This window comes from Danio aesculapii, chromosome 2 (assembly GCF_903798145.1).
Source record: "Danio aesculapii chromosome 2, fDanAes4.1, whole genome shotgun sequence".
NCBI lineage: Eukaryota > Metazoa > Chordata > Actinopteri > Cypriniformes > Danionidae > Danio > Danio aesculapii.
Window position 1 is genome coordinate 30,476,730 of NC_079436.1, and position 23,327 is coordinate 30,500,056.

At 33.2% G+C, this 23,327-nt stretch overlaps 3 protein-coding genes across 3 annotated transcripts; 2 read left to right on the forward strand and 1 right to left on the reverse strand.

Moving 5' to 3' along the window:
* The first annotated feature begins 5,197 nt into the window (after positions 1-5,197).
* On the forward strand, positions 5,198-10,772 carry chmp5a (charged multivesicular body protein 5a). The gene is made up of 8 exons (XM_056466981.1): positions 5,198-5,349; positions 5,471-5,575; positions 6,696-6,742; positions 6,902-6,995; positions 7,548-7,619; positions 7,751-7,859; positions 8,001-8,116; positions 9,785-10,772. The coding sequence occupies exons 1-8, from the start codon at positions 5,284-5,286 to the stop codon at positions 9,833-9,835; spliced, it is 660 nt and encodes a 219-aa protein (XP_056322956.1). The 5' UTR covers positions 5,198-5,283; the 3' UTR covers positions 9,836-10,772.
* Positions 10,773-13,452: 2,680 nt separating this feature from the next.
* Positions 13,453-17,809, forward strand: bag1 (BCL2 associated athanogene 1). The gene is made up of 7 exons (XM_056466992.1): positions 13,453-13,543; positions 13,858-13,983; positions 14,205-14,287; positions 14,672-14,785; positions 14,872-14,979; positions 16,005-16,067; positions 17,086-17,809. Exons 1-7 carry the CDS (start codon positions 13,507-13,509, stop codon positions 17,173-17,175), a joined length of 621 nt encoding a protein of 206 aa, XP_056322967.1. The 5' UTR covers positions 13,453-13,506; the 3' UTR covers positions 17,176-17,809.
* A 2,444-nt stretch (positions 17,810-20,253) lies between these two features.
* On the reverse strand, positions 20,254-23,149 carry myl12.2 (myosin, light chain 12, genome duplicate 2). Its single transcript, XM_056477090.1, has 4 exons — positions 23,042-23,149; positions 22,293-22,500; positions 20,781-20,942; positions 20,254-20,675 (listed from the first exon to the last, which is right to left on the reverse strand). The coding sequence occupies exons 2-4, from the start codon at positions 22,474-22,476 to the stop codon at positions 20,503-20,505; spliced, it is 519 nt and encodes a 172-aa protein (XP_056333065.1). The 5' UTR covers positions 22,477-22,500; positions 23,042-23,149; the 3' UTR covers positions 20,254-20,502.
* Positions 23,150-23,327: the final 178 nt, after the last annotated feature.

Below are 23,327 nucleotides of genomic sequence, written 5' to 3' on the forward strand. Positions count from 1 at the left end.
TTTATTAATATTTAGATATTAAATATAAAGGGCATCACAGTGGGTAGCACAATCACCTCACAGCAAGAAGGTCGCTGGTTCGAGCCTCGACTGGGTAAGTTGGCATTTCTGTGTGGGCTTTGCATATTCTCCCCGTGTTCACATGGGTTTCCTTCGGGTGACTCAGTTTCCCCCACAAGTCCTAAGACATGCGCTAGAGGGGAATTGAGTAGGCTAAATTGTCCGTAGTGTATGTGTATGAATGTGTATGGGTGTTTCCCAGTGATTGGGTTGCAGCTGGAAGGGCATTCGCTGCCTAAAACATATGCTGGATAAGTTGGCAGTTCATTCCGCTGTGGCGACCCCAGATTAATAAAGGGACTAAGCCAAAAAGAAAATGAATGAATGAATAAAATATATATGTATATGATACAAGTTACTTATAAACTTAAATATCTGTAAATATTTTTATTTTTTTATATTTTTGTTTTGTTTACATGCACTCAAAAAATAATGTTTGACTAAAAATTTGTAAAAACACTTAAACTAATTTAATTCCTTCATGTTGTCCTAACACAAGTCGATTGTGTGGAACCCAGTATTTTTTACAGTGTGTGTGAGTGTGTATCACATATACACAATAAATGTATATAATACTCCAACATATATTATGTAAAAGCAAATATTTCTTTAGTTTGCAATTAATCATGATTAATCCTTGAACAGCACTGAAATCTAGACATTAAATTACAAATATTTGTTCATCTTAAATGCTTTCTGTTGTGATATAAAGCTCAGAGTGAGAGAAGCTGCATTGTACTTTCAGTAATGTGCTTGTACTTTACTCTATAACAGCAGCTCATGAATGTGCTTTGCTCTCAGCTTGTGCTTTAATGTGCAATTTTTTAAAAAAGAGTTTCGTTTGAAAGCAAATGAAATGAGCTTTGCTATTATCAGCCGTACTTTTCTTGCATAATATTACTTGTATTTGAAAATGATGTGTACTGTCAATAAATTGAACCCAAGAATCAGTGCTGATTTGAGTCATCTTGTGTTCAGAGATGTCAAAAAATCCTTTAAATTACAAAGCTTTCATCCATCATGGCTAAATGACGTGTCCGAGAAATCATAGAAGACAACAAAGAAGATGAGAGAAGCGTAACCATAACAAAGGCAGCATCGCCATGGCAACTTATTGTGCATCTTATAGCTTAATTCAGACAGCAAGACATTCTATTTTTCCACACCTTTGATGTCTGTCAGGATAATGAGAACAGCTCAGAGAGGACGATGTGGCCATGAGGGCTTAAAATGAATGGTCTTGGCTTTGAGCTTTGATTCTATCCTGAAATATTATGGAATTAATATCAAGTTATTCGAAACAATAGAACACCAAAGCAAAACTGTCCAAATGCACAATTTTATGGGAATTATTTAGCTAGATTCTCCTTTTGGAGCAACATGAGAGTAGTTGCATGACAACATTATTTATTTATTTTTATTTTTTCTGAAATGCCCCTGAAAGATGCCTTGAATATCTCTGCATGCTTTGTTCAAAGCTTGAAAAGATGCTAGGCTTCAGAAGACAGAAAATTACTTTCTTTTTTTTTTACACAGAGCTGTCCAGTCAGATGATGTGAACATTAACACTTTTCAGAGACGGTTCTTTCAGTACTGTTAAATCTAGTTCTTGGTGAGTCTAATGAAGTGTTGCCGTTGCCATGGTAGATATTAATGGATAAACATAGCGCGTCAAGGTCACCCTGTGTGAGCGTGAAACATCTGTTTGCAAGAACAGCTCTAGAGAGCAAACATACCCAATGGAATCTGTAGATGTTCAATTATAAATATGTTTTAGTTTAAATATGGGTTTAGCGTGCTAATTATGATTTGTTGGTACTTAGAGTCTCCTTATTGAGCTTGAATAGTCTGCCAACTTTCATTTGGGAAATATTTAAAAAAGAAATTCAAATTCTGACTCCAACTATATATCAAACAGGTTCTAACAGTTTCAAAACCATTAACACAAAATAAAACATTTAAATTACATAAGCATTTTTATGTAGGCATACTGTAAATGTTGCTAAAACTTGTGTCCCTGAACCACATTGATGCATGGTTTGGCCTATATTTTCAGCAATAGCCAAAAAATTATTGTATGAATCAAAATTGTTGATTTTTTTCATTCATGCCATACAGGTATGGCATTAGAATATTAAGTAAATATTATGTTCCATGAAGATAATTGGTACATTTCCTATCGTAAATATATCAAAACTTATTTTTAATCAGTAATGTGAAGTGATAAGCACTTCATTTATGGAGGATGAAACTTGCAAAAAGTATTAATATATAAATAGATTGATAGTAAATAAATCCAAAAATTCCTGCATAAATAAAATAATAAATAAATAAGCAAATAAATAAATAAATGTATACAAAATCCACAAATTCCTGCCTTAATTCATTTCAAATGTTTTTCATTAGCATGTTGACCTGGGGAAAAGGAATTACGGAACTACGTTCAAGACATAAATAAATGTTTGAAAGGGAGGAAAAATTAACTTTCAGTTTAGCATTTTCTTATTTCGTGTAATTTATTTAAGTATTTATCTGTCCGCACTATTAATTATTTATTTATTTATTTATGTAGGAATTTGTGGATTTTTATATACATTTATTTATTTATTTGCATATTTGTTTATTTATTTATTATTTTATTTATGCAGGAATGTATGGACTTATTTACTCATTTCTTTATATATTTGCTTTTTTATTTATTTATTGTTTTTTATTGTTTCATTCTCCATATTCATTTACTTAGCTTTAAAAGCAAATTTCTCAGTCCATGTTTTGAACGCTCAGATATGGACGAAACTTGCAAAAACAATAAATAATAAATAAATACGCAAATATATAAAGAAATGGGTAATAAAAAATCCTTAAATTTCTGCATAAATAAAATAATAAGTAAATAAATATGCAAATAAATAAATGTGTATAAAAATGTTTAAAAAATCCTGCATGAATAAATTCATTCATTCATTCTCTTTTTGGCTTAGTCTCTTTATTAATCTGGAATTGCCTAAGCAGAATCATTCGCCAACTTATCCAGCATATGTTTTACGCAGCGGATGCCATTCCAGCTGCAACCTATCACAGGGAAACACCCATTCACACTCATACACTACGGAAAATTTAGCTTACTCAATTCCCCTATACCACATGTTTTAAAACTTGTGGGGGAAACCGGAGCACCCAGAGGAAACGCACGCAAACATGGGGAGAACATGCAAACTCCACACAGAAATGCCAACTGACCCAGCCGGGGCTCAAAAGAGCAACCTTCTTGCTGTGAGGCTAACGTGCCCACTGCACCACCGTGCTGCCCGCATAAATAAATATACAAATAATTAATAGTGCAGGCAGGTAAATAATTCAATTAGACAAGCGAAATAAGAAAATGCTAAACTGAAAGTTTATTTTAATAAACGTTTGAAAAAAATGAGAAAAATAAGCTTTCAGTTTAGCATTTTCTTATTTCGTGTAATTCGTGTGGCCCGATTTCTGACAGACTGGCGTTTATTGTGAGTAGATGCTGAATGCAAATGTAAAGTCAATAAAAACAAAAGATCAACTCAAGATCAACTTTTTTTTGTAAATCGATCAAATGTATGTGTTGCAAATGGCAACACTAGCTAGCAAGGTCAGCTGTGAACTTTTAAGTTGTAACAATAACAACATGAATGCTAGTAATGTTGATTAGTTGTGGGTTAATGGAATTTGCATGATGGATAAAATCTAGTTTTAATGGCAATACTACTTTTGAATAGATATGAATACAGGGAACAGTGTATTAGCGAGCACCACCATGTTCTATGGTAAGTGAAACAAGAAAAGGACAGAACTGGCTCTTCCTGCAGATGAAAGTGAGGATGAAATGAGTTTTAGACAGCATGAGAATGATGTAGATTGGACATTTGATAAGAGCAGTGTTGGAAACAGTTCAAGTAAGTTAGCTCTGAGGCATATAAGACAGGCGTAGTATAGTGTATAGTATAATATTTAAACATTGTTAGCTAGTAGCTACATTATTCTGATGCATCTGAATATACCAGACTTGTTATTTATTTGTTAATATTTACTAGATAGAATATTTATATTTTCTGTATGTTGTATACATGATAATGCAATACTATGATTGTTTTCAATAATATTCAGCAAAAAAGAATGGAATAAATGAAAACTGTGGTAATATGAGTTGGAAAGTATGTATAAGGTGTCATTTATAAGTTCTGTGTAAACGCTTAAAATACTGCAACACCAATTCAATCATTTCAAAAAACACAATTATTAATTATAAGGAAAATTCTAAATTTGAAATTTCTAAGTTAGATCCACTGTTGGACGTTTATGCCATATGACAACATTTCATAAAGTATCTTAAAAAAAGAAATTTTTCCAATTTTTTTTACAGCGCTTCAAGTAAAGCCATTTTGAGAAAAGAAAAACAGTCAAATATTTTTTATAGATCTATTATAATATTTATTTATGCATGAATGTGTGGATTTTTTATATACATTTATTTATTTATTTGCATCTTTATTTATTAATTTATTTATGCAAGAATTTAGGGATTTATTCACTCATTTATTTATATATTTGCATATTTATTTATTTATTGTTTTTGCAGGTTTCGTCCTCCATACTCAAAGTCCAGATATTCAAATAGTATATGTAAAAGCTTATTTAGCTTTCAGATGGTTTATTTATTATATAAATGTCTGTTTCATAAATTTACGCTTTTGATTTTTTTTTTTTTTTTTTTTGTGCGGTCACAATTGTTAGTCAAATTAAATTATATTTCCACCATACAAATATTTTTTTTCCACCTTATGTTGATTTATTATGAATGAAAGGAAGGTATAAGTATTTAATGAAATTATGTAAGCAAACAAACAAACATAAATAGACAAATAAATAAATATTCATAAGAGTAAGACAACTGTAAGTATATATAAATATGTTTAATAATAGAAATACCAGCCCCATTATTAAAAAATCTTCCTATTGTGCTTGAAAGGACATGGGACAAAACTATTTCATGGAAAAAATAAAAATAAGAAAGAGGAACACACAAGCATTGTTAGATTCTTACCAGTGACAAACAATTGGAAAAGAGCACAATCCTCAGCCGTGACTCTTATTATGGTGTGTGTTCCACGACCAACCGGAAGAAGCCCGTTGTGGTGGTCGGCATTTAAATACCTCTACAAAGCAAATAAGTGTCATTCCCATATAAATATGAACCGAATTTTCGGTCGAAGCAAACAAACGCCGTCTCCTAACCTTTCTGACTGCATAGGCAATGTAAGTACCGTGAATTTGAGAATGTATTGGCGAGCATCAGTCGAGTGTCCTGATTGGTGTTTTGAGGTCTGACATGGATGTGCTGTGGATGCTGAGTGTTCATGGTCCCGTTATACCGCAGGTGGACACGAGGATCGAGTCAATCGACAAGAAAATAGCGAGAATCGATGCTGAGCTCATGAAGTATAAGGACCAGATGAAGAAGATGAGGGACGGACCCTCAAAAGTGAGATAAGAAAGTCGAGTTAAAATAAAGCAAACATTTTAATAATAAAAACAGGCAGCTTTATAAGTCTGAGATCAGTGTTTTCTTTTTTTTTTATGTTTTTTTCTTCATATTATATAATATTATCATTGTCACTTGTAAATGTTTCTTTAAATTGAAATATTAGGGTTAAAAAATATAAGTTTGAATTTAAAAGTATTTAAATGTTAAATAATTTATTTATAAATATTTAATTTAATTTATAAGTATAAACAAGTCAATTATAATTATACATTACAACGTATAAGTCATTTAATTTATAAGTATTTAATTATTGTACATTTTTATATTTATTTATAAATTAACACATTGTTTTGTTGTTTATTTCATTTCATTTCATTCATTCATTCATTTTCTTTTCGGCTTAGTCCCTTTATTAATCTATGGTCGCCACAACATGCAAACTCCACACAAAAGTGCCAACTGACCCAGCCGAGGCTCGAACTAGCGACATTCTTGCTGTGAGGCGACAGCACTACCTACTGCGCCACTGCATCGCCTTATTTCATTTCAGTCAAAGCATTTAATTTGTGATTTTTTTTTGCGACGTCATCATTTTAATATTAGTTTCTTTACATTTTTCTTCATTTTGACTTACATTTTGTTTAAACTAGATAAATCACTCGTACACATAAATGAAATACAATATGTTTGTTTTAAATGTATTTCAGTTAACAATAATTTTATGCCAAGTTCTGTAAATGTTATGTTTTTACAAAACATGATGGTCGTGTATATTAGAAAAATTTCAGGAGGACTCAAAAACATCAAGTGCATCAACAAAGATCTTAAGTTTAAATTGACGGATGACTTTAACTATAATATTGATTATACATTGATCAATTATACATTTAATTTGTTTCCATTTTTTTTCAAAAGCTTAAAATTTTAAATTAGATTTTGTATTCAACTTAAAACTAAAATATTGTATTTAATCTATCTGTAAGAGTGACTCAATTAGTTTAAAATACATGTAAGTGAAGATTTAGCAACAAAGAAAAGAAATTAATTTTTAAAAATATTTGGATCTCACTGTAAATCCTGAACAGTTGTAACTGTGAGCTGAATGATCTCTTCACAGAATACGGTGAAGCAGAAGGCAATGAGAGTGCTGAAACAGAAGAGAATGTGAGTTTGTTCCCAGAATAATGTTCATTTACAATGCATGAAATGTTTCAATATCAAGAACTGTTTTCATTTCACCCTGAAAAAAATGCAGTCATTTGTTATTTTATATTAATGCAATGTAAAATTATTACTTCTTCTTTCTCCCTCACTATTTTGCAGGTACGAGGGGCAAAGAGATCAACTTTCTCAACAGTCTTTTAATATGGAACAAGCCAACTATACAATCCAGTCTTTAAGGGACACCAAAACAACAGTAAAGACTTGTTATTTTACATTACATCTGTCAGTATTACTCCATGTACTAGTTTCTGTTTACTTTAATTCACATGCAAACTTTGATTAGCAAAGACCTGTCTTATTTCATGTTATTTTACTAATTAAATAAATGCATAAGAATGTTTTACTGCCTTCCATAGTATTCCCAGCACATCTGATATTTACATTTATTTTATTCATTTAAAAAAGCATGCCTACATTTTTTGAATATGGTATTTAACAAAAAATAAATAAATAATAAAGTTTATTTTGTTAGTTTATAATCGATTTTCATAACTTTCTTAAAACAAATAATTCTTTAAACTAGTGGATTAAAAATGCATTCATTTATATAATCAAACATTTGATTTGTTCTCTTAAAATAAGTAAATAAAAAAAAATTAATTGAAATTCTTAAATTTAATCTGAAAAATAATTACTGGTGTTATTCAGAAAATGTGTGAAGATTCTAGAAAGAGTCACTTTTTGTGCATACAGGATTAGTTGTTATTTATTTACTTCAACTGTTAGATTTTCTGTACTTTTGTAGGTGGAAGCTATGAAGATTGGAGCAAAAGAAATGAAGAAAGCATACAAACAAGTGAAGATGGATCAGATTGAAGTATGCTCGTCATTTATTTAGATACTGATATACTGATTTTGATATAAACCGAGTTTCTAAAGTAATATGTTGGATTGATGATCTGTTGTAAATAAAAAAAACTTTTCATTACCGTTATGTGTGACTAATAGGACCTGCAGGATCAACTGGAGGACATGATGGAAGAGGCCAACGAAGTACAGGAAGCTCTCAGTCGCAGTTACGGCACACCAGAGATCGATGAGGATGAGCTGGAAGCAGGTGTGTGTGTACTGTATGTGTGTTTGGTTTGTGTATGTGTGTGTGTGTGTGTCTGTCTGTCTGTCTGTCTGTCTGTCTGTCTGTCTGTCTGTCTGTCTGTATGTCTGGAGTACTGAAGCTTTATCTTTTTTTGTGTTTCAGAACTGGATGCTCTTGGAGATGAGTTACTGCTGGATGATGATAGCTCTTATTTAGACGAAGCCTCATCTGCTCCCTCTATTCCTGAAGGGATGCCCAGTGACACCAAAACCAATAAGGTGCAGACTGCATTGATAAAACGGCGATATCGGTTACCTCACACCCATTTAGCTAATGTTGCTGAATCACATGTCATCTTTTATAATGTTTTTTTATACATTATGGAAATAGAGGGCTAACCTATAGAACTTGAAAAAGTCAAAGAGAGATATGTAAAAGATTTATATACATACTAGGTGGATAATTTAGAAGTCAAGGTTTACAGATCTCAATGCAAACAGAAGAAGGTGATTTCAGATGACAAATGTCCAGGACTAACACTGTTCATGCACTGCAGGGCAAGATTAAATTAGATATAAACCAGTTTAATTTGGAAAGGTGCTGAAGGGCTCATCTAACTAATCTGTATGTGTATATCCTTTTTGATCTTCTGGATGTTAAGTTGCTCGTTTAAGTTTAGGAAGTTTTAATGTCTGTCCTTTAGGAATAATTTTAATGTCCTTCCTCTCAGGAAGCCTGGAATAAGTGTAAGAAGTACCCCAGACACATTGTTTTAACATTTTTGTTGAACAAACACCATCAAATTGATAATATTGAATCTTCCAATTTTTCGATATGGTGTTGAAACCTTAAAAAGGACAGATTCCTGTGCAACTGATACTCAACTGAGGGGAGAAGCTTACCGATTGGTCGGATGTCTTTAGCCCCTTTCACACAGTAATGCTGTGGTCACACTAGAGTTTGAGCATGCAAAAAGGGGTGGGATTAAACAGGATGACTCGACATAAAAAAAACAAGCGATTGGTCCATATTTTAAATTTCTGTTCAGAGAGGTCATGTTTTGATCTTCTATTGGTCTCACGTAGCCCCGTGATGCAATTTCGCAGGTCAGTTTACCAAGCTTGAACTTTTCAATGCAGCGAACTGTGATACTTGTGACACCAGCTTGCGCTTCCTGTCTGTCACATCCAGAAGTTGCTTAGACTTTTAACTCAGCATGTTGATGTACTAGAATTTTGATGATGAGGCAGGGCTTTCTTTTTGCGCATCATTCTCTCATAAGAAACTAAAGTTAAGAGAGGCATAATTAAGGATATTAATGTACATTTGCTATGGAAGCCCTCAGGTTGATGTCAACACAAGGACCGACATGTGGAAATGTGGAAACAAATGGTCAGACTTTGATTACCAAAACAAACTTTTTTTTTCAGTGGATTAACTTGCATGGATTAATTATTCATTTTAAGAATAACAATGTGAGCTAGCAAAATAAACATTGCAAAGTTTGATACTAGTTTGATCAAACTCCTAAAAATCTTCAAAGAATGGCCATCTCAGGTGCTATAGTTGCAACTCCTGCGTCATCAGAACAGGGTGTTCAATGCTCCATCATTTTCATTTTTAAAACATTTTGTCACAACCGAATGCAGTTCTTCAATGGTCATAAAATGAACAGAATGACTTCACAGGTAAATTCAAAATGCACTGTTCACACACAGCAGAATAATGTCAATTTACTTTCAATGTTACAATTTCTCATTCTGGAAAACTACAGTCAGTTTTTCCGGTATTTAAAAAAGCCTGTTCAAGCATGATCTTTTCACAGCAATTTACCGCAAACGTCTGTGTGTGTGAAAGGAGTTATTGTGAAATCATGTTGATTAATTTTTGTTATGATATTTGTTTATGTGATTTGTTCAATGCATATTTGTGTTGATCTGTCTTAGGATGGCGTTCTGGTGGATGAGTTTGGCCTGCCACAGATCCCTGCCACATAAGAATCTGTTTTCAAGAGGAGTTTGTTTTTTTGTTTTTTTAGTATGTTGGAAGAAATGTTTTTGTGCTGATATTGAAGTTTTGTTGTATTCATTAGACAGTCTAGCACATGGCTTTGTAACTATAATGTGTTGAACATAATATTCTAAGTTTAATTAGAATTTAACATTCAATTTTGCAGTAACTTTTAGTTTTTGGATATCCAAATAAGGCACATTGCAAATGGGTCAAAGACAAAAGGCAAGGCAAGGCAAGTTTATTTATATAGCACATTTCATACACAATGTTTATTCAAAGTGCTTTACTTAACAAGAATAAAAGAAACAAGAATAAGAAATAAATACAACAAAGAATAAAAGGTTATGAAAGACAAGGAATATAAAGAAAAAGAAAGACATAATAGTGTGATCTGTCAGATGTGGCACAGTGCTTATTCAGTAAAGGCACAGCTAAACAGATGTGCAAAAGGGATTTAAAAGCATCAGCATAAAACGGCTATTAGGATATTTACAACAAGAGTCATTCAAAGACTTTATTAGATTTTATTTATAAGGATAACTTGCCAAGAAATTAAAAAATAAAGTTACTAACTATGCTTGAGTTTCTTTTCTCTGCTCAATACAAAGTGAATTTATTTAGAAAAACTGTTGGTAACCTATAGAGTTTTGTGGTATAGGAAACAAAAATAATTTGGAAATGAATGCTTACTTCCAATAGTTTTTTTTACAACCATTGGTCGAAATATCTTCGCTTGTGTTTAACAGAAAAAAGAAACGTGTACAGGTTTGGAACAAGTAAAGGTTGAGAAAACAAGGACAAAATTTTACATTTCTGGGGGAAACTAGCTAACAAACTATAACCCTAAAATATTACTTAATTGTCATTAAAATTTTGTATATTTTGCCACAATCTATAAAACCAGTAGGTTTTACCCATTTGTCAGCATTGTCTTAATGCATTAAGATTTTTACAAATTTGATACGATCACATATTCCTTTCTATATAATAATAATAATAATAATAATAATAATAATAATAATAATAATAATAATAATAATAATAATAATAATAATAATAATAACTGGTCATAATAAGTATGCTGTTTCATTTTCACATAAATATATCTGATATGCTGATTGATGATGGAACATTATTTTGACACTTTATTTTCTCAAAATATTATTTAAACCATTTAAACAGACGTTAACATTTAACTTTTGTTTTCAATATACATGTACATAAAATAGCTTTAGTAAATTTAATTTAACTAATTTAAAATAGGACACTTCATCTTTGAACGATATACCTTTTATTAATCATATTTTTGGGTCACCAAATATGAATTGCCTCATTTCAGGTCTAAACAACAGACAAAAAGCTACAAAGGACTGGAAATTTAACAAAACACCGGAACATTTTTGGAGTAAGGAATTTTTTTAAAAACCTTTTCTTGTATAATGTTAAGGATAAATAAGCTCATATATTTCATATTGTTACAGTGTCTCATTTGTCAACTGATATTAATATCTGTGTCCTTGTCAAGAGTAAATATGTCTTTACTCTGGAGCTTGTTGACATGTTGAACATTATTGTTGACGTAAACCCAAGTTTTTCAGCTCTACAGTTCCGGGTTGCATGAATGAAGAACCTGCTTGAAGCGGCACTGTACAGCAGTCTAGTACAAATAATGCTTGAAGTATTACTTGATCATGTTTTTGTAACCACATTAATACATCAAGATCTGAAATATTCTAAAATGTGAAATGCATCACTGGAGTCTGAGAGGCAATAAATGGTGTGTTTTTTTTTTAAAGAGCAGAGCATTTTTGTGTAAATAATTGGGCTGTTCATGACAGTACAATAACAGATGCCAGAGAAAAGTTTTATTAAATGCCACAGGAACAAAATGTATTACATAGTCATATTATCTGCCACAGCTGCCAGACAAAAAAAAATATGATTTTTTTTTTCATGATAATTATAATGATAAAAAAACAAATATTAACAGCAGGTTCCTAAATCCTTTCAAATTATTCCAAAATACAAATTTTAAAATATTACATATCTATAAACAATATATAAGGTATCAACGTAGATAAAAGAAATTACTAATAACAACAATAATACTAACATACACTACATACTATACATGCCCATAGCCAGCCTAATGAAAGGGGTGGTTCTTTTTTTTTTTCAAAAAGTGTACCTTCACAGTTATTCACCTTATTTTCTATTTAACTATGAAGTTAAGTATTTGTAGTTTAAACAGCTACTGCATTTCAGTGACATTTTAAGCACTACTTATTTCTAGATTAGCTTGTCGGGTGGTCATCACAACCACACTTTTTGATGTACCAAAACATTTCCTAAAGACTTAGAATAAAGGAAAATGAAAAAGAATGTATTTATACATATTATTTTTATCATATATCACTAGGGAAAAAAGAAATCTGATAAAGTATTGTCATTTATTAAGCAAATAACAAACTGGCCAGCACATTCAACTTTACTAATAACAAAAATTTATACATGATAATAATATTAATAATAATAATAAATAATAATAATGTAGAACTTCCCAATTTTTCTAGCATCTCTTGTAAAAAAGTATACAGTATTTGGAAATTCATTGATAAGAACAATAGTCTAATTAGTATTAAAGTTAACTTTTATAAGCCTAAAAATGTACTTTTCGTGCTTCGCGCCTTTTTACTGGTCACTTTTTCTTGTAAGAATAAGGTCCAAGATTTTGATTTAAAGTTATATGTAAAATGTTTTCTCTATTTAAAAACGATACAGTAGGTCAGAAGTGAAAGATGACTTAACTTATATTAGATTCTTGGTCTCAAAGCCTTCTTCGAGGAGTTATTTTCACAAGTTATGATGGTATAGCAGTCCAAAATGTGTCCAAATAGGACAAATGAGCTCATGTAGGGACAAATTCTGAGCCTTTGTCAGTGGGGGGTGGGTCTTTCGAACCACCCCAACCCCTCTGGCTATGGACCTGGACTATGGTCTATGTTTACTATGTAAACAAATTAATATATACAAAACTACAATAAGTGTTATAGTAATTGGAAAGTCTTAAGTGTATTTAATTTTATATGTATGTATACACACACACACTTAAGACTTTCCAATTACTATAATACTTTTAATATTTAATACTTATATGTTTCACATGTATATGTCGAACATTATGCAACATATACAATTGTACATTAGGGGGTTGTATGAAAAATGCTTGTATAGTTTTATATATACATACATACATACATACATACATACATATATTCATATATATATATATATATATATATATATATATATATATATATATATATATATATATATATATATATATATATATATATATATATATAAACTGCGTTTTGTCTCATAGGAATCGGAAAACTACATCAATAATACATACATAACTTATAGTACTCCATTACCCTTCAAAGCCAAAGAAACAATGTTTTTGCCAGAGAACTTACATTTATGAGTATGAAGTTTTGCATTTAATGTATAATAATAAGATTTATCATGAAGGCCGAAGAACAGCAGCAGCAGGCTGATACGAAGAAAATGGGCGTGACGCACATACTCGTCACTTCCGGTTGCACATGTACACACTGCAAAGTTGTGAAGCGCTAGCTAACAGTGTGCCGATATGGCGGAGAACACCTTGACAGTGACAGTTGCTTATGGTAAATATGACAGACCAGCTTTCGTATTTTAAAAAATGTATCGAAAATAAACGCAGTCGCTATTTAAATCGATGTAAGCTTGATGCGGATCGTCATTGTTGAAGCTAGCTACCAATGAATGATATGAACATCCCTCTCCACTACAGCTATTTCTCTATTAGCATACATATACAGGTTATGGATATATATTGGAGTCGTCAGGTTAACTTCAACTTGTTGTTGAGGAGTGAAACTACAGTACAGTGCAGGTTAGCTTTCTGTATTATTCTGAGGAATAATTAACCTGATCATAATATTGAATGTTCTTGTCTCAGGCACAACCAAACACAGCATCACTTTAACAGGTCAAGATGGACATGAACCACTGTTAAAGGATTTGTGTGAGGCGCTGACAGAAGCCACAGGAGTACCAGCACCATCCCAGAAAATCATATTTAAAGGTAATACAGTAACATATATGTTCTGTTTAATGTTTCTGGCCTCTTTGGTTCCAAGTACTCACCGGCCAACTGTGTTTTGGGTATAAACTACTGTAATTATTGTGAGCTGAATGAAACGCTGCAGTGTTTGGAATAAATAATCACATTCTTAACTGCAGTAGTTTATGGTGAAATGCAATAATAACTATCTGCAATATAACCTGATGTTGCTCTTTCTGTAGGGAAGTCATTGAAGGAAATGGAGGAGCCGCTATCTGGCTTTGGAATAAAGCAGGGTTGTAAAATGATGATGATTGGAAAGAGGGTAAGATGTGTGCTGTGTTGTTGTTTTTTTTCTTGAAGATGCACTAACGGTCAAATGTTTGGGATCTGTACGATTTTTAAATGTTTTAAAATAAGCTTATCCTGCTCACCAAGGCTGTATTTATTTGATCAAAAATACAGTACAAGTTGTACAATTGTGAAATGTTATTGCACTGTAAAATAACTGTTCAAAATCATTTAATTCAAGAATTTATTCCAGTGATTTTTAAAGATAAATTTTCAGCTTCATTACTCCAGTCTTTACTTCAGAGTCACATGATTCTTCAGGAATCACTCTAATATAAAAAACTGACCCCAAACTTTTGAGCGGTGTTGTATATCTGTAATTATTTCTGAGTCTGACAGGCTGCTTTTATTTCTACAGAACAGCCCTGAGGAGGAAGCTGAGCTTAAAAAACTTAAAGACATTGAAAAGTCAGTGGAACAAACCGCTAAGAAGCTTGAGAAGGTGGACGGGGAACTCACTGGACTGAAGAATGTATGTGCAACATCACTACATCTGTTATATAAAGCTAGACAAAATAGACATTCTCATAATGTAGTTCATTATGAAATGATTTTCAGGGATTTCTTGCGAAGGAGTTGCAGGCTGAGGCGCTAAACAAACTGGACCAAAGAGTGAAAGTTGCTGCCGAACAATTCATGAAGATCCTTGAGGAAATAGATGGAATGGTAATTGTATTTATTTATTTATTTTTGTTCATTTTACTTCACTAAAATTCTGGCCTTGCACGATTGACTACAGTCTCACATACATTTTTGAGGTCAACACCCACATCTCAAAATCCAGTTAGTAAACAATCAATAGAACCAATTGGTTGCACTGGATGTACATCACAAGACAGAAGAAAGGATCTGTTATTGCTTTTGTTTCTATGAAACCTGTTTAGTTATATATGAAGAGTTCAGATGCAAAACCCTCTAAATCCATCAGAGCTTTTTTCTTGTAAATGAGCATTTTCTTTCAGGCTCCTCTGATTAGGTTCAGAAGTTTCAGTTTATATGTAATGATAAGGTTATTAGCTAGTAAATAAAATAATTCTTTTTAAAAATGTCACTTTAGACAATTCTTTGGTTTTAAGCAAGGTAGATTTTCTTTGGTGTCAAAACCAGCTAAATCCACGTCTGCTTTTTTTGCAAAACCCTCTGAATCCACCTATTGGGACAAGACAAATTAATTAGTTGAAAAACCACTAAAGATGCAATTATAAATTATAATACCAAACATAAAACATTTTACATAAACCACCTAAAATACATAAATCTGTGAAGTAAGTGGTGTTTCATTCTGCTGTGATAAACCAGGGAAAAAGCAGAAGGAAAATGAATACATGAAATCTGTTAAGTGCATTAAACAATAACAGAAGTTTGGAAGAACGTTGCCTGGTCTGATGAGTCTTGATTTCTGCTGCAACATTCAGATGGTAGGGTCAGATTTTGGCGTCAACAACATAAAAGCATGGATCCATCCTGCCTTGTATCAATGGTTCAGGCTAGTGGTGGTGGTTTAATGGTGTGGGGGATATTTTCTTGGCACATTTTGGGTCTATTAGTACCAACTGAGCACAGTGTCAACGCCACAGCCTACCTGAGTATTGTTGCTGACCATGTCCATCCCTTTATGATTGACATGATTAATATGTATATTTATCTTGTTACTAATGCACTGTATTCATAAACTCTTGCATTTTCCACAGAGCTTGCCTGAGAGTTTTAGCGATTGCAGGATGAAGAAAAAGGGACTTGTGAAAACTGTTCAGGTAGGTCTATGACATCAACATTAGGCTAGAAGTAATTGAACACTTTAGATTTTTAACATGCACATGACTATGGAAGCCTGTTTTGCCATGGGATATTTTGTTACTGTGACTTTGGAACTCTAAAACAAATTGCAATTTGTTTTCTCATTTAAATTTCAGAAAAACAATGCAGAAGTGTGATGTAACTCAGAATTCAGATCTTGATTGTTTTCACTTTGCAACTCTGATTTCACAGATAATCAGAACAATAAATGTGAATTCTAATTTCCTAGATATCGATTCAAACTCAACTCAAAATCTAATTATTCCAATTATTATTATGCCTTGCAATTTTTCAGTTTTCAGTCCTGCAGTTTACATTCGTAAGCTCACAATTGGGAGTCATGAGATAAAACATAAGAAAAGTCATTTTTTCTCACAGCGAAAAAGTTCACGCACACATAACTAAAGTTTATTCATAAACTTATTTTGAGAGGATCACGTGCTTATGATTGACCATGGCTGGTCCTGCATTAGCTAACACATGAATCACCAATCAGATGATTCCTAACTCACTATAAATAACCAGAGTTTCTTACCTCAGTTATCTTCGTTTTGAAGAATCCACCCTCTTTTTCTACATTGGGTGACACGGCGGCCCAGTGATTAAACGTCCTTACTGAACCAGTCAACATTTCTGTGCACAGTTTGCATGTTCTCCCTGTGCTCGTGTAGGTTTCCCCCAGGTGTCCTCTCACAGTGGCACTATAGACGAACTCTTAGTAAATATAGCTATTCCTATAATCTGTCATTAGCTATTAACAAGTCGGGGGAGTTCATCTAGATCTACTGTACCTGAGCTCAAACTCCCCACTCGCCTTGCTAACAAGAGGGAGGGGATCTTATAGGCTCAGGGCTCTCTCCCGGGACATCATGCCAAACACACTTTAGAATCAATCATCAGCTAAGTGTGAACGTTTGAAACATTTGATTTCAGATCTAAATATTGTTCTCTTTGTTGTTTTTTTTTCATGTTCAGGGGTACTTAGCGCAGTGTGACAAAGTTGAAGCTGGAATATCAGATCACCTGGCCAAGATCCAGACAAAAAACTTAGCCTTAGCAGAGTGATGGTGAACAAAGACCGGAGGCATCAGCAGTAAATGTTGCTGCTCTGTGGGCGACTGAAAATTCTCACTGAGAGCTTTGGCACTGGAGGTGGTCCTGCAGTTCATCTAAACCCCATGACCCACACACGCACCTCTCATACAGAGAACAACGGGCGGCATTTCAGACATTTTCTTATCAGTTTAGATCTTTCACAGTAAATATTGGAAACACTTATGGCTTATGACAGGTTTAATGATGGATGAGTTTCAAAAATCTAGACCACACTTTTTGGCCTTTTAACTTTGTTACCTAGCTTAAGTTTGACAGATATTTGGATTCATAGTCGTATTACTTTGGTCAAATGAAGAAAACAAAGAATAATAATGGTGCTGGAAGAATGTCCTTTCATGATTTCATTAAATGATGTAATTCAATACATAACTCACCCTGGTGTGAAACTTTTAGATTAAAAAACTTATTCTATTTATTAAAAGGGTGGAATTGTTCAAAGCAAAGGAGTGTAGCTTGATAGTCCTCGTTTTATTTTATCATTATTAAATCTCAGGGTGCTTCAAACCACTGGTGGTTTTCTCCATCGATTTATGTCTCCAATGTTGTTCTGAAGTAATTGAGAGAAATTAAACATTTGAAGACAGCTCTTTGTGGTTTTTATTTTTATTTTTTACTTTGGCTTATTTCTTAGTGTTTATTAGACAATATAAGGTTATCGGTAAAAGATTAGTTTTTTCCTACCCTGTTTAAAGATGTATATATATTTTAAGGCTCTCCTAGACAAGCTACAGTAAATAAAACAAATGTTTCAACCAAAAAATATTTCCAAAAACAAAATAAGTACATTTCTCAATTTTCATCCCATAAATTTTCTCAGATCATCCTGTTCAAAAGGCTTTAACTCCCTGCTCTCTGCTTCTCAATGTAAAAAGATGAAGGTCAAACCATAGTCACTACTGGAACAAATTAAAGCAGAAGAAAGATGAGGAAAAACTATGTGCAGGATCTGGGCACCTGGAACATAAAGCCAGATTAGCAATGCAATCTTACTGCAGTGTTATATATTGATGTAGATGCTAATTTGTCTGAATTTCTACATTTTAGTATAATTTGTTGTGACCGTTTAGGGGTGAGCTTTGGGGGCATGCCTCCTTTTAAAAATCATGTTATGTACAAATGAAATTATACAAATGAGTCACTTTTCTGACAATATGTAAAATGGTTAAGTTTATAGTTAAGAGCCAGTTAAGTTTCAGTTTAATTTACACCAATTTTTGGTTATAGGTACCATGAAGGTAGCTTAGTATCAATTCATATTTGTTGCCATGGTATCTGCATGGCTAACCAGCTCTATGGCAGGTTTTGTTCTGGTTTAGAGATAACAAACCAATATTCCACCCATCAACTGTGACCGAAGTGACACATCTTAGATGCGTTTTCTTATCAACACTCCATGTTTAGGAAAAACAATTCTTTGTGTGCTTCACAAAGTCTTTTTCTCTCTATATACACCTCACAGCTTCTAAAAAAAGCTTTCATACTTCTTGGAAAACATTCAGCAGTTCTGAGTGTGCACCACACGGGTGAGTGAGCTTGACAAACCACCTGTAGGAGACACTACTCTCAGTATACTCACAAGGAAAGGGAAAAATGAAGACTTATCATAGCATTTATATACTGCTATCACCCCCCCCCCTCCCCAAATTTCTAAGTCGATTTGGATGGAGTCTGCTAAACGAATGATTGAATATGCACTAGAGCACCACCCCCAGTTTCTATTCAAATTAAGGGTCACTTTACAGTAAAAAAAAAATTGCTATAATTTATGTATTTTAATAATTTATATAATTATTACACAAGCAATTTTAGTTTGATAATCAAATGATTTATTTAAATCAGGGGTGCCCAATTTTTTTCTTATGAGGGGCCAAAAACCAAACTTGACTGAGGCTTGTGGGCCGAAGGTAAATATAGATGCCATAGGTAAATTCCTAATTTAATAATATTTAAAAATGACTAATACAGTATTTTTTTTTTTTACATTTTATAATAAACTTATTACAGTAAAAACAAAAGAATCTCATTTATAACAGAATTACACTAATTATTGCCTTGATTTGCTTCTGCATAGTCCTCTATCCATTGAGTGACAGTATTTAATTTACATTTGCAACATTTAATTGAAACATGTAATTTCAGTTTGCTTTTTTGTAGCTCAGTAAGAAAACTAACAAAAAAGTTTACATCAAATTAGAGATGATGATCTCTGTGTTAAAGGCATTCACCCCAACCCTCTCCATCATTCTCACTCTGCTCTCAGATGTGGGCCCTACTTTGGGCATCTCTGATTTAAATGAATATAAATATTCAGATAGCTGCAATAAAAAACATGTAAGCCTCATGCTTTTAATCAGTAAAGTGTAAAGATGATATAAGAATTTGTTTTCGATTTTTTTTATATTTAACCAACTAATCTCACTTTTGTTAATTAAGCAAAGTGTTTTCTTTCAGCTGCTGTCCTTCATGAACAGCTCTTTTCATCTTGCTGTATTAAATGTTTTTAAATTCTTCACATTTTTAAACCTCTTAATATTTGTGTGTGAATTGCACTGACTCAGTTGCAAGAAGTCAATCACAGTATGTATAGGCATGTGATAGGCTGCTCACTACTGACGTCCTGCTTTTATGAGCAAGCCCTCCATGATCTCAGGATCAAAGCCCAAGTTAACAGGGAAAGTTGACGAACAGCCTTATGGTACCAACAAGGCCTGTTTGCACCGGCTTGGTTGTGTCAACTCAAGATCAAACCTAAATCCAGAGTTTGTTCTGCCACCCTCATGGTACAGGCCTGGGAGGCATTTTCATCTGCAGGATGAACAAAGGTGAATCATTCTTGTAACAACACACAATACTCAGAGTTTAGGGCACCTTTTGAACAGGTTAATTGTTTTATAAGGGTTATTGTTATTGTTTTGTCCTGTGAAATACAGGTTAAAGAAATTCACTATTAAAGAGTCACAACAGTACTGAATATGAATACTTCTGGAAGGGGTGTGTAAACTTATACCCAGAACTGTATCCAGCAACTTTTTGAATAATTCCAGGATTTATTTCTCAACATTTACATACCAGAACAGCATTCGTTCGACTTCACCACAGATTACACGTCTTTATGCTTTTCATAGCTATGTACAAATCTACTAAGACTGTTTAGGAGGTCCAGTTGTCTTGCTGATGTATGTTTCCCTTTTGCACTAGCCCATGAGCGTGGGGGGGGAAGACAATTAGACATGTTGTAGTGTAACAGTGTCATTTTCAGTAGTGTTTGGCCTCATCCTAATCGTCCTTGTCTTTAGCGCCGTGCTTCAGGATGCGTGTGAATTCCACATAGTTGAAGTTTCCTTTCTTGTCAATAGGAGCCTCTCGAAAGAGCTCGTCTACTTCTTCATCTGTAAATCTGTCTCCCATAGTGGTCAAGAGCTCCCTCAGGTAGTCCTCCTGGATAAAACCTAGAACAAATGAGGCACACTGGTTATTTCAATGCTCAAATTAAATAGATATTTTCAGTGAAAAGGACAATTTTGTGAATCACCAGTGTTTTATTTCATGCTTACCTGTGCCCTCCTCGTCAAAACAGGCAAAGGCATTTTTGATAACATCCTCAGGGTCTGTGCCATTGAGTTTCTCTCCAAACATTGTGAGGAACATAGTGAAGTTGATGGGACCGGGGGCTTCATTCATCATCGCCTCCAGATATTCATCTGTGGGGTTCTTACCTGCCAATAAAATAATTTGTTAAAACCATCTGGTAGAAAGCAGACAAAACTTATTTGAGATATATATATATATATATATATATATATATATATATATATATATATATATATATATATATATATATATATATATATATATATATATATATATATATATATATATATATATCCATTCGGCTGGGTCAGTTGGTGTTTCTGTGTGGAGTTTGCATGTTCTCCCTGTGTTCACGTGGGTTTCCTCCGGGTGCTCCGGTTTCCCCCACAGTCCTAAGACATGTGGTACAGGTGAATTGGGTGGGCTAAATTGTCCGTAGTGAATGTGTGTGTGTGAATAAGTGTGTATGGATGTTTCCCAGTGATGGGTTGCAGTTGGAAGGGCATCCGCTGCATAAAACAAATGCTGGATGAGTTGGCGGTTCATTCCATTGTGGCGACCCCAGATTAATAAAGGGACTAAGCCAAAAAGAAAATGAATGAATGAATGAATATCTATCTATTTCTTAGTGAATATAGACAATAAATTAGGGTACATTTAAACAAACGTTGTTATTTAAGTTATATTTGGTCACCAAACATAAAGAAAGAAAATACGTTTAAATTCAAATGAGTTAATTCAAAAGAAATTCACAAACTACAAAATTTCAACAAGGTTTTATATGTTTATTTTTCTCTTGAAATTTTATTTAATATTTTCCTGAACATCTTAATTTGAGTGTACTATTTTTGTTATTTAGTTAAATTAGCTCTAGATTTGGCTTTGGTACCGACTACTCTAACGTATATGGACAACTGTATTCAAAGCATACTGTAGAAAATATTAATTTAAAAGAGAGTCTTTAAAAGATATCTGTGTGGGGTCTACTCTGTTTATTTATTTTTTGTACTTGGTGTATTTTTATTTATCATTGTAATATATATATTTATTTCTCTCATTCAGTATATGCTAGATAGATTTATTGTTTTGTTTTTATCTAATTAGGGCTTTTAACCCAGAAATGAATAATGTTCAAGAAAAAGAAAGAAAAAAAAGACCATGCTTTATTTCTACTTTATATGAAACTCCAATTATGTTAATATTTTAATACTGCTTAGTGTATACACCAGTTAGATCTATAGCAGAACTACAGTAAACATTAACAAAAGCAAAAGTAAAAAAAAAAAATACTTGTGGTAGAATTATTACTGATAAATTCTATATGCTGTACAGTAGCAGACCTGAAACAGAATATATTATTTTAGGTACCACTAAATGACAAATGTGAAAGTGATTTTGTGATGGAAGATGGAAAGGGGTGTTGAATAGAAATGAAATCATGTCCTTTAGCTTTGCTAACTCTACACTGTCCTTACCTAAGGATGCCAACATATCATGCAGATCCTCCTTATCAATGAAGCCATCGCGGTTCTGGTCGATCATGTTGAAAGCTTCCTTGAACTCCTGGATCTGTGACTGGTCGAACATGGCAAACACGTTTGACGTGGCCCGCTGGGGGCGCTTTTTGGTGGTCTTTCCCTTAGCCCTTTTGCTAGACATTTTGACAGTTCTGTGATATTAAAACTGAAATAAGAGACATGATGGTTGTTAACACTGCACTTTAGCGAAAAACATTAGACAATAATAAGCGGCAAGTTAACGTTATACAAATAGAATGACAAACTCATTTAGAAAACATGTCACAGTTTTACGATATTTAAAACAACTTTCTTTTAATATATACAAACCACAGTGCCTGTGTTATGGGTTTGTTTGGCTAACTGAGTTAACATTAGCAAGGCAGCTAACTAGATGTCAACTGAGTACTTCAATGCTTTAAAGCGTATGTCATGGTTATTGAGATAACGTTACAAATTTCAGTGCGGTCGTCCACATTGAAACACAGTGTCTTAGTAAAAACACCAATGAACAAGAATGACCAAGAAGCAGAACACAATTACTACTAAGCTAGCAAGTAACAGAGATGGCTTGTCATCAGTAACGTTGGTCTGCCTTGTGTACAAATAAAAGCTAACGTTATATTTATAGTGTCAAATACAACACATAAAAAATTTCAAACTAAACTTAAAATACGGACGCCGTAAATATAGAGAAGTGCACATACCTATTGCGGTATAAAAAAGGGCAGGAAACCCAAACAACGTTTGCCACGCTGGTCACCGAAGCCCACCACGGACGGCACCCCTTTGTAGATTAGTGGAATGGGAAAGTCCCTCCGGCCTGTCTTGACATCACGGACTGGAATAGCCCATGAATAATTCTGCAGGGGTGGTTTCAAATGATCATATAGGACAGATGCCAATATGACTTTAAAAGGAGTAGGGGATTGTAACAGTAAGGTAACGAGTGGGGTTTTGTTGTTATGATTTCTATATATCTATCGGTTGGAT

Bases quoted from the DNA above. Each gene is read 5' to 3' on its own strand.
- chmp5a (XM_056466981.1), top strand. From the start codon at position 5,284: ATGAACCGAATTTTCGGTCGAAGCAAACAAACGCCGTCTCCTAACCTT. The intron at 6,743-6,901 runs GTGAGTTTGTTC...ACTATTTTGCAG, and splicing joins GTGCTGAAACAGAAGAGAAT to GTACGAGGGGCAAAGAGATC. The intron at 8,117-9,784 runs GTGCAGACTGCA...GATCTGTCTTAG, and splicing joins GTGACACCAAAACCAATAAG to GATGGCGTTCTGGTGGATGA.
- myl12.2 (XM_056477090.1), bottom strand. From the start codon at position 22,476: ATGTCTAGCAAAAGGGCTAAGGGAAAGACCACCAAAAAGCGCCCCCAG. The intron at 20,943-22,292 runs GTAAGGACAGTG...TTTTATTGGCAG, and splicing joins TGATATGTTGGCATCCTTAG to GTAAGAACCCCACAGATGAA. The intron at 20,676-20,780 runs GTAAGCATGAAA...CATTTGTTCTAG, and splicing joins TTTTGACGAGGAGGGCACAG to GTTTTATCCAGGAGGACTAC.
- bag1 (XM_056466992.1), top strand. From the start codon at position 13,507: ATGGCGGAGAACACCTTGACAGTGACAGTTGCTTATG. The intron at 14,288-14,671 runs GTAAGATGTGTG...TTATTTCTACAG, and splicing joins TGATGATGATTGGAAAGAGG to AACAGCCCTGAGGAGGAAGC. The intron at 14,980-16,004 runs GTAATTGTATTT...CATTTTCCACAG, and splicing joins TTGAGGAAATAGATGGAATG to AGCTTGCCTGAGAGTTTTAG.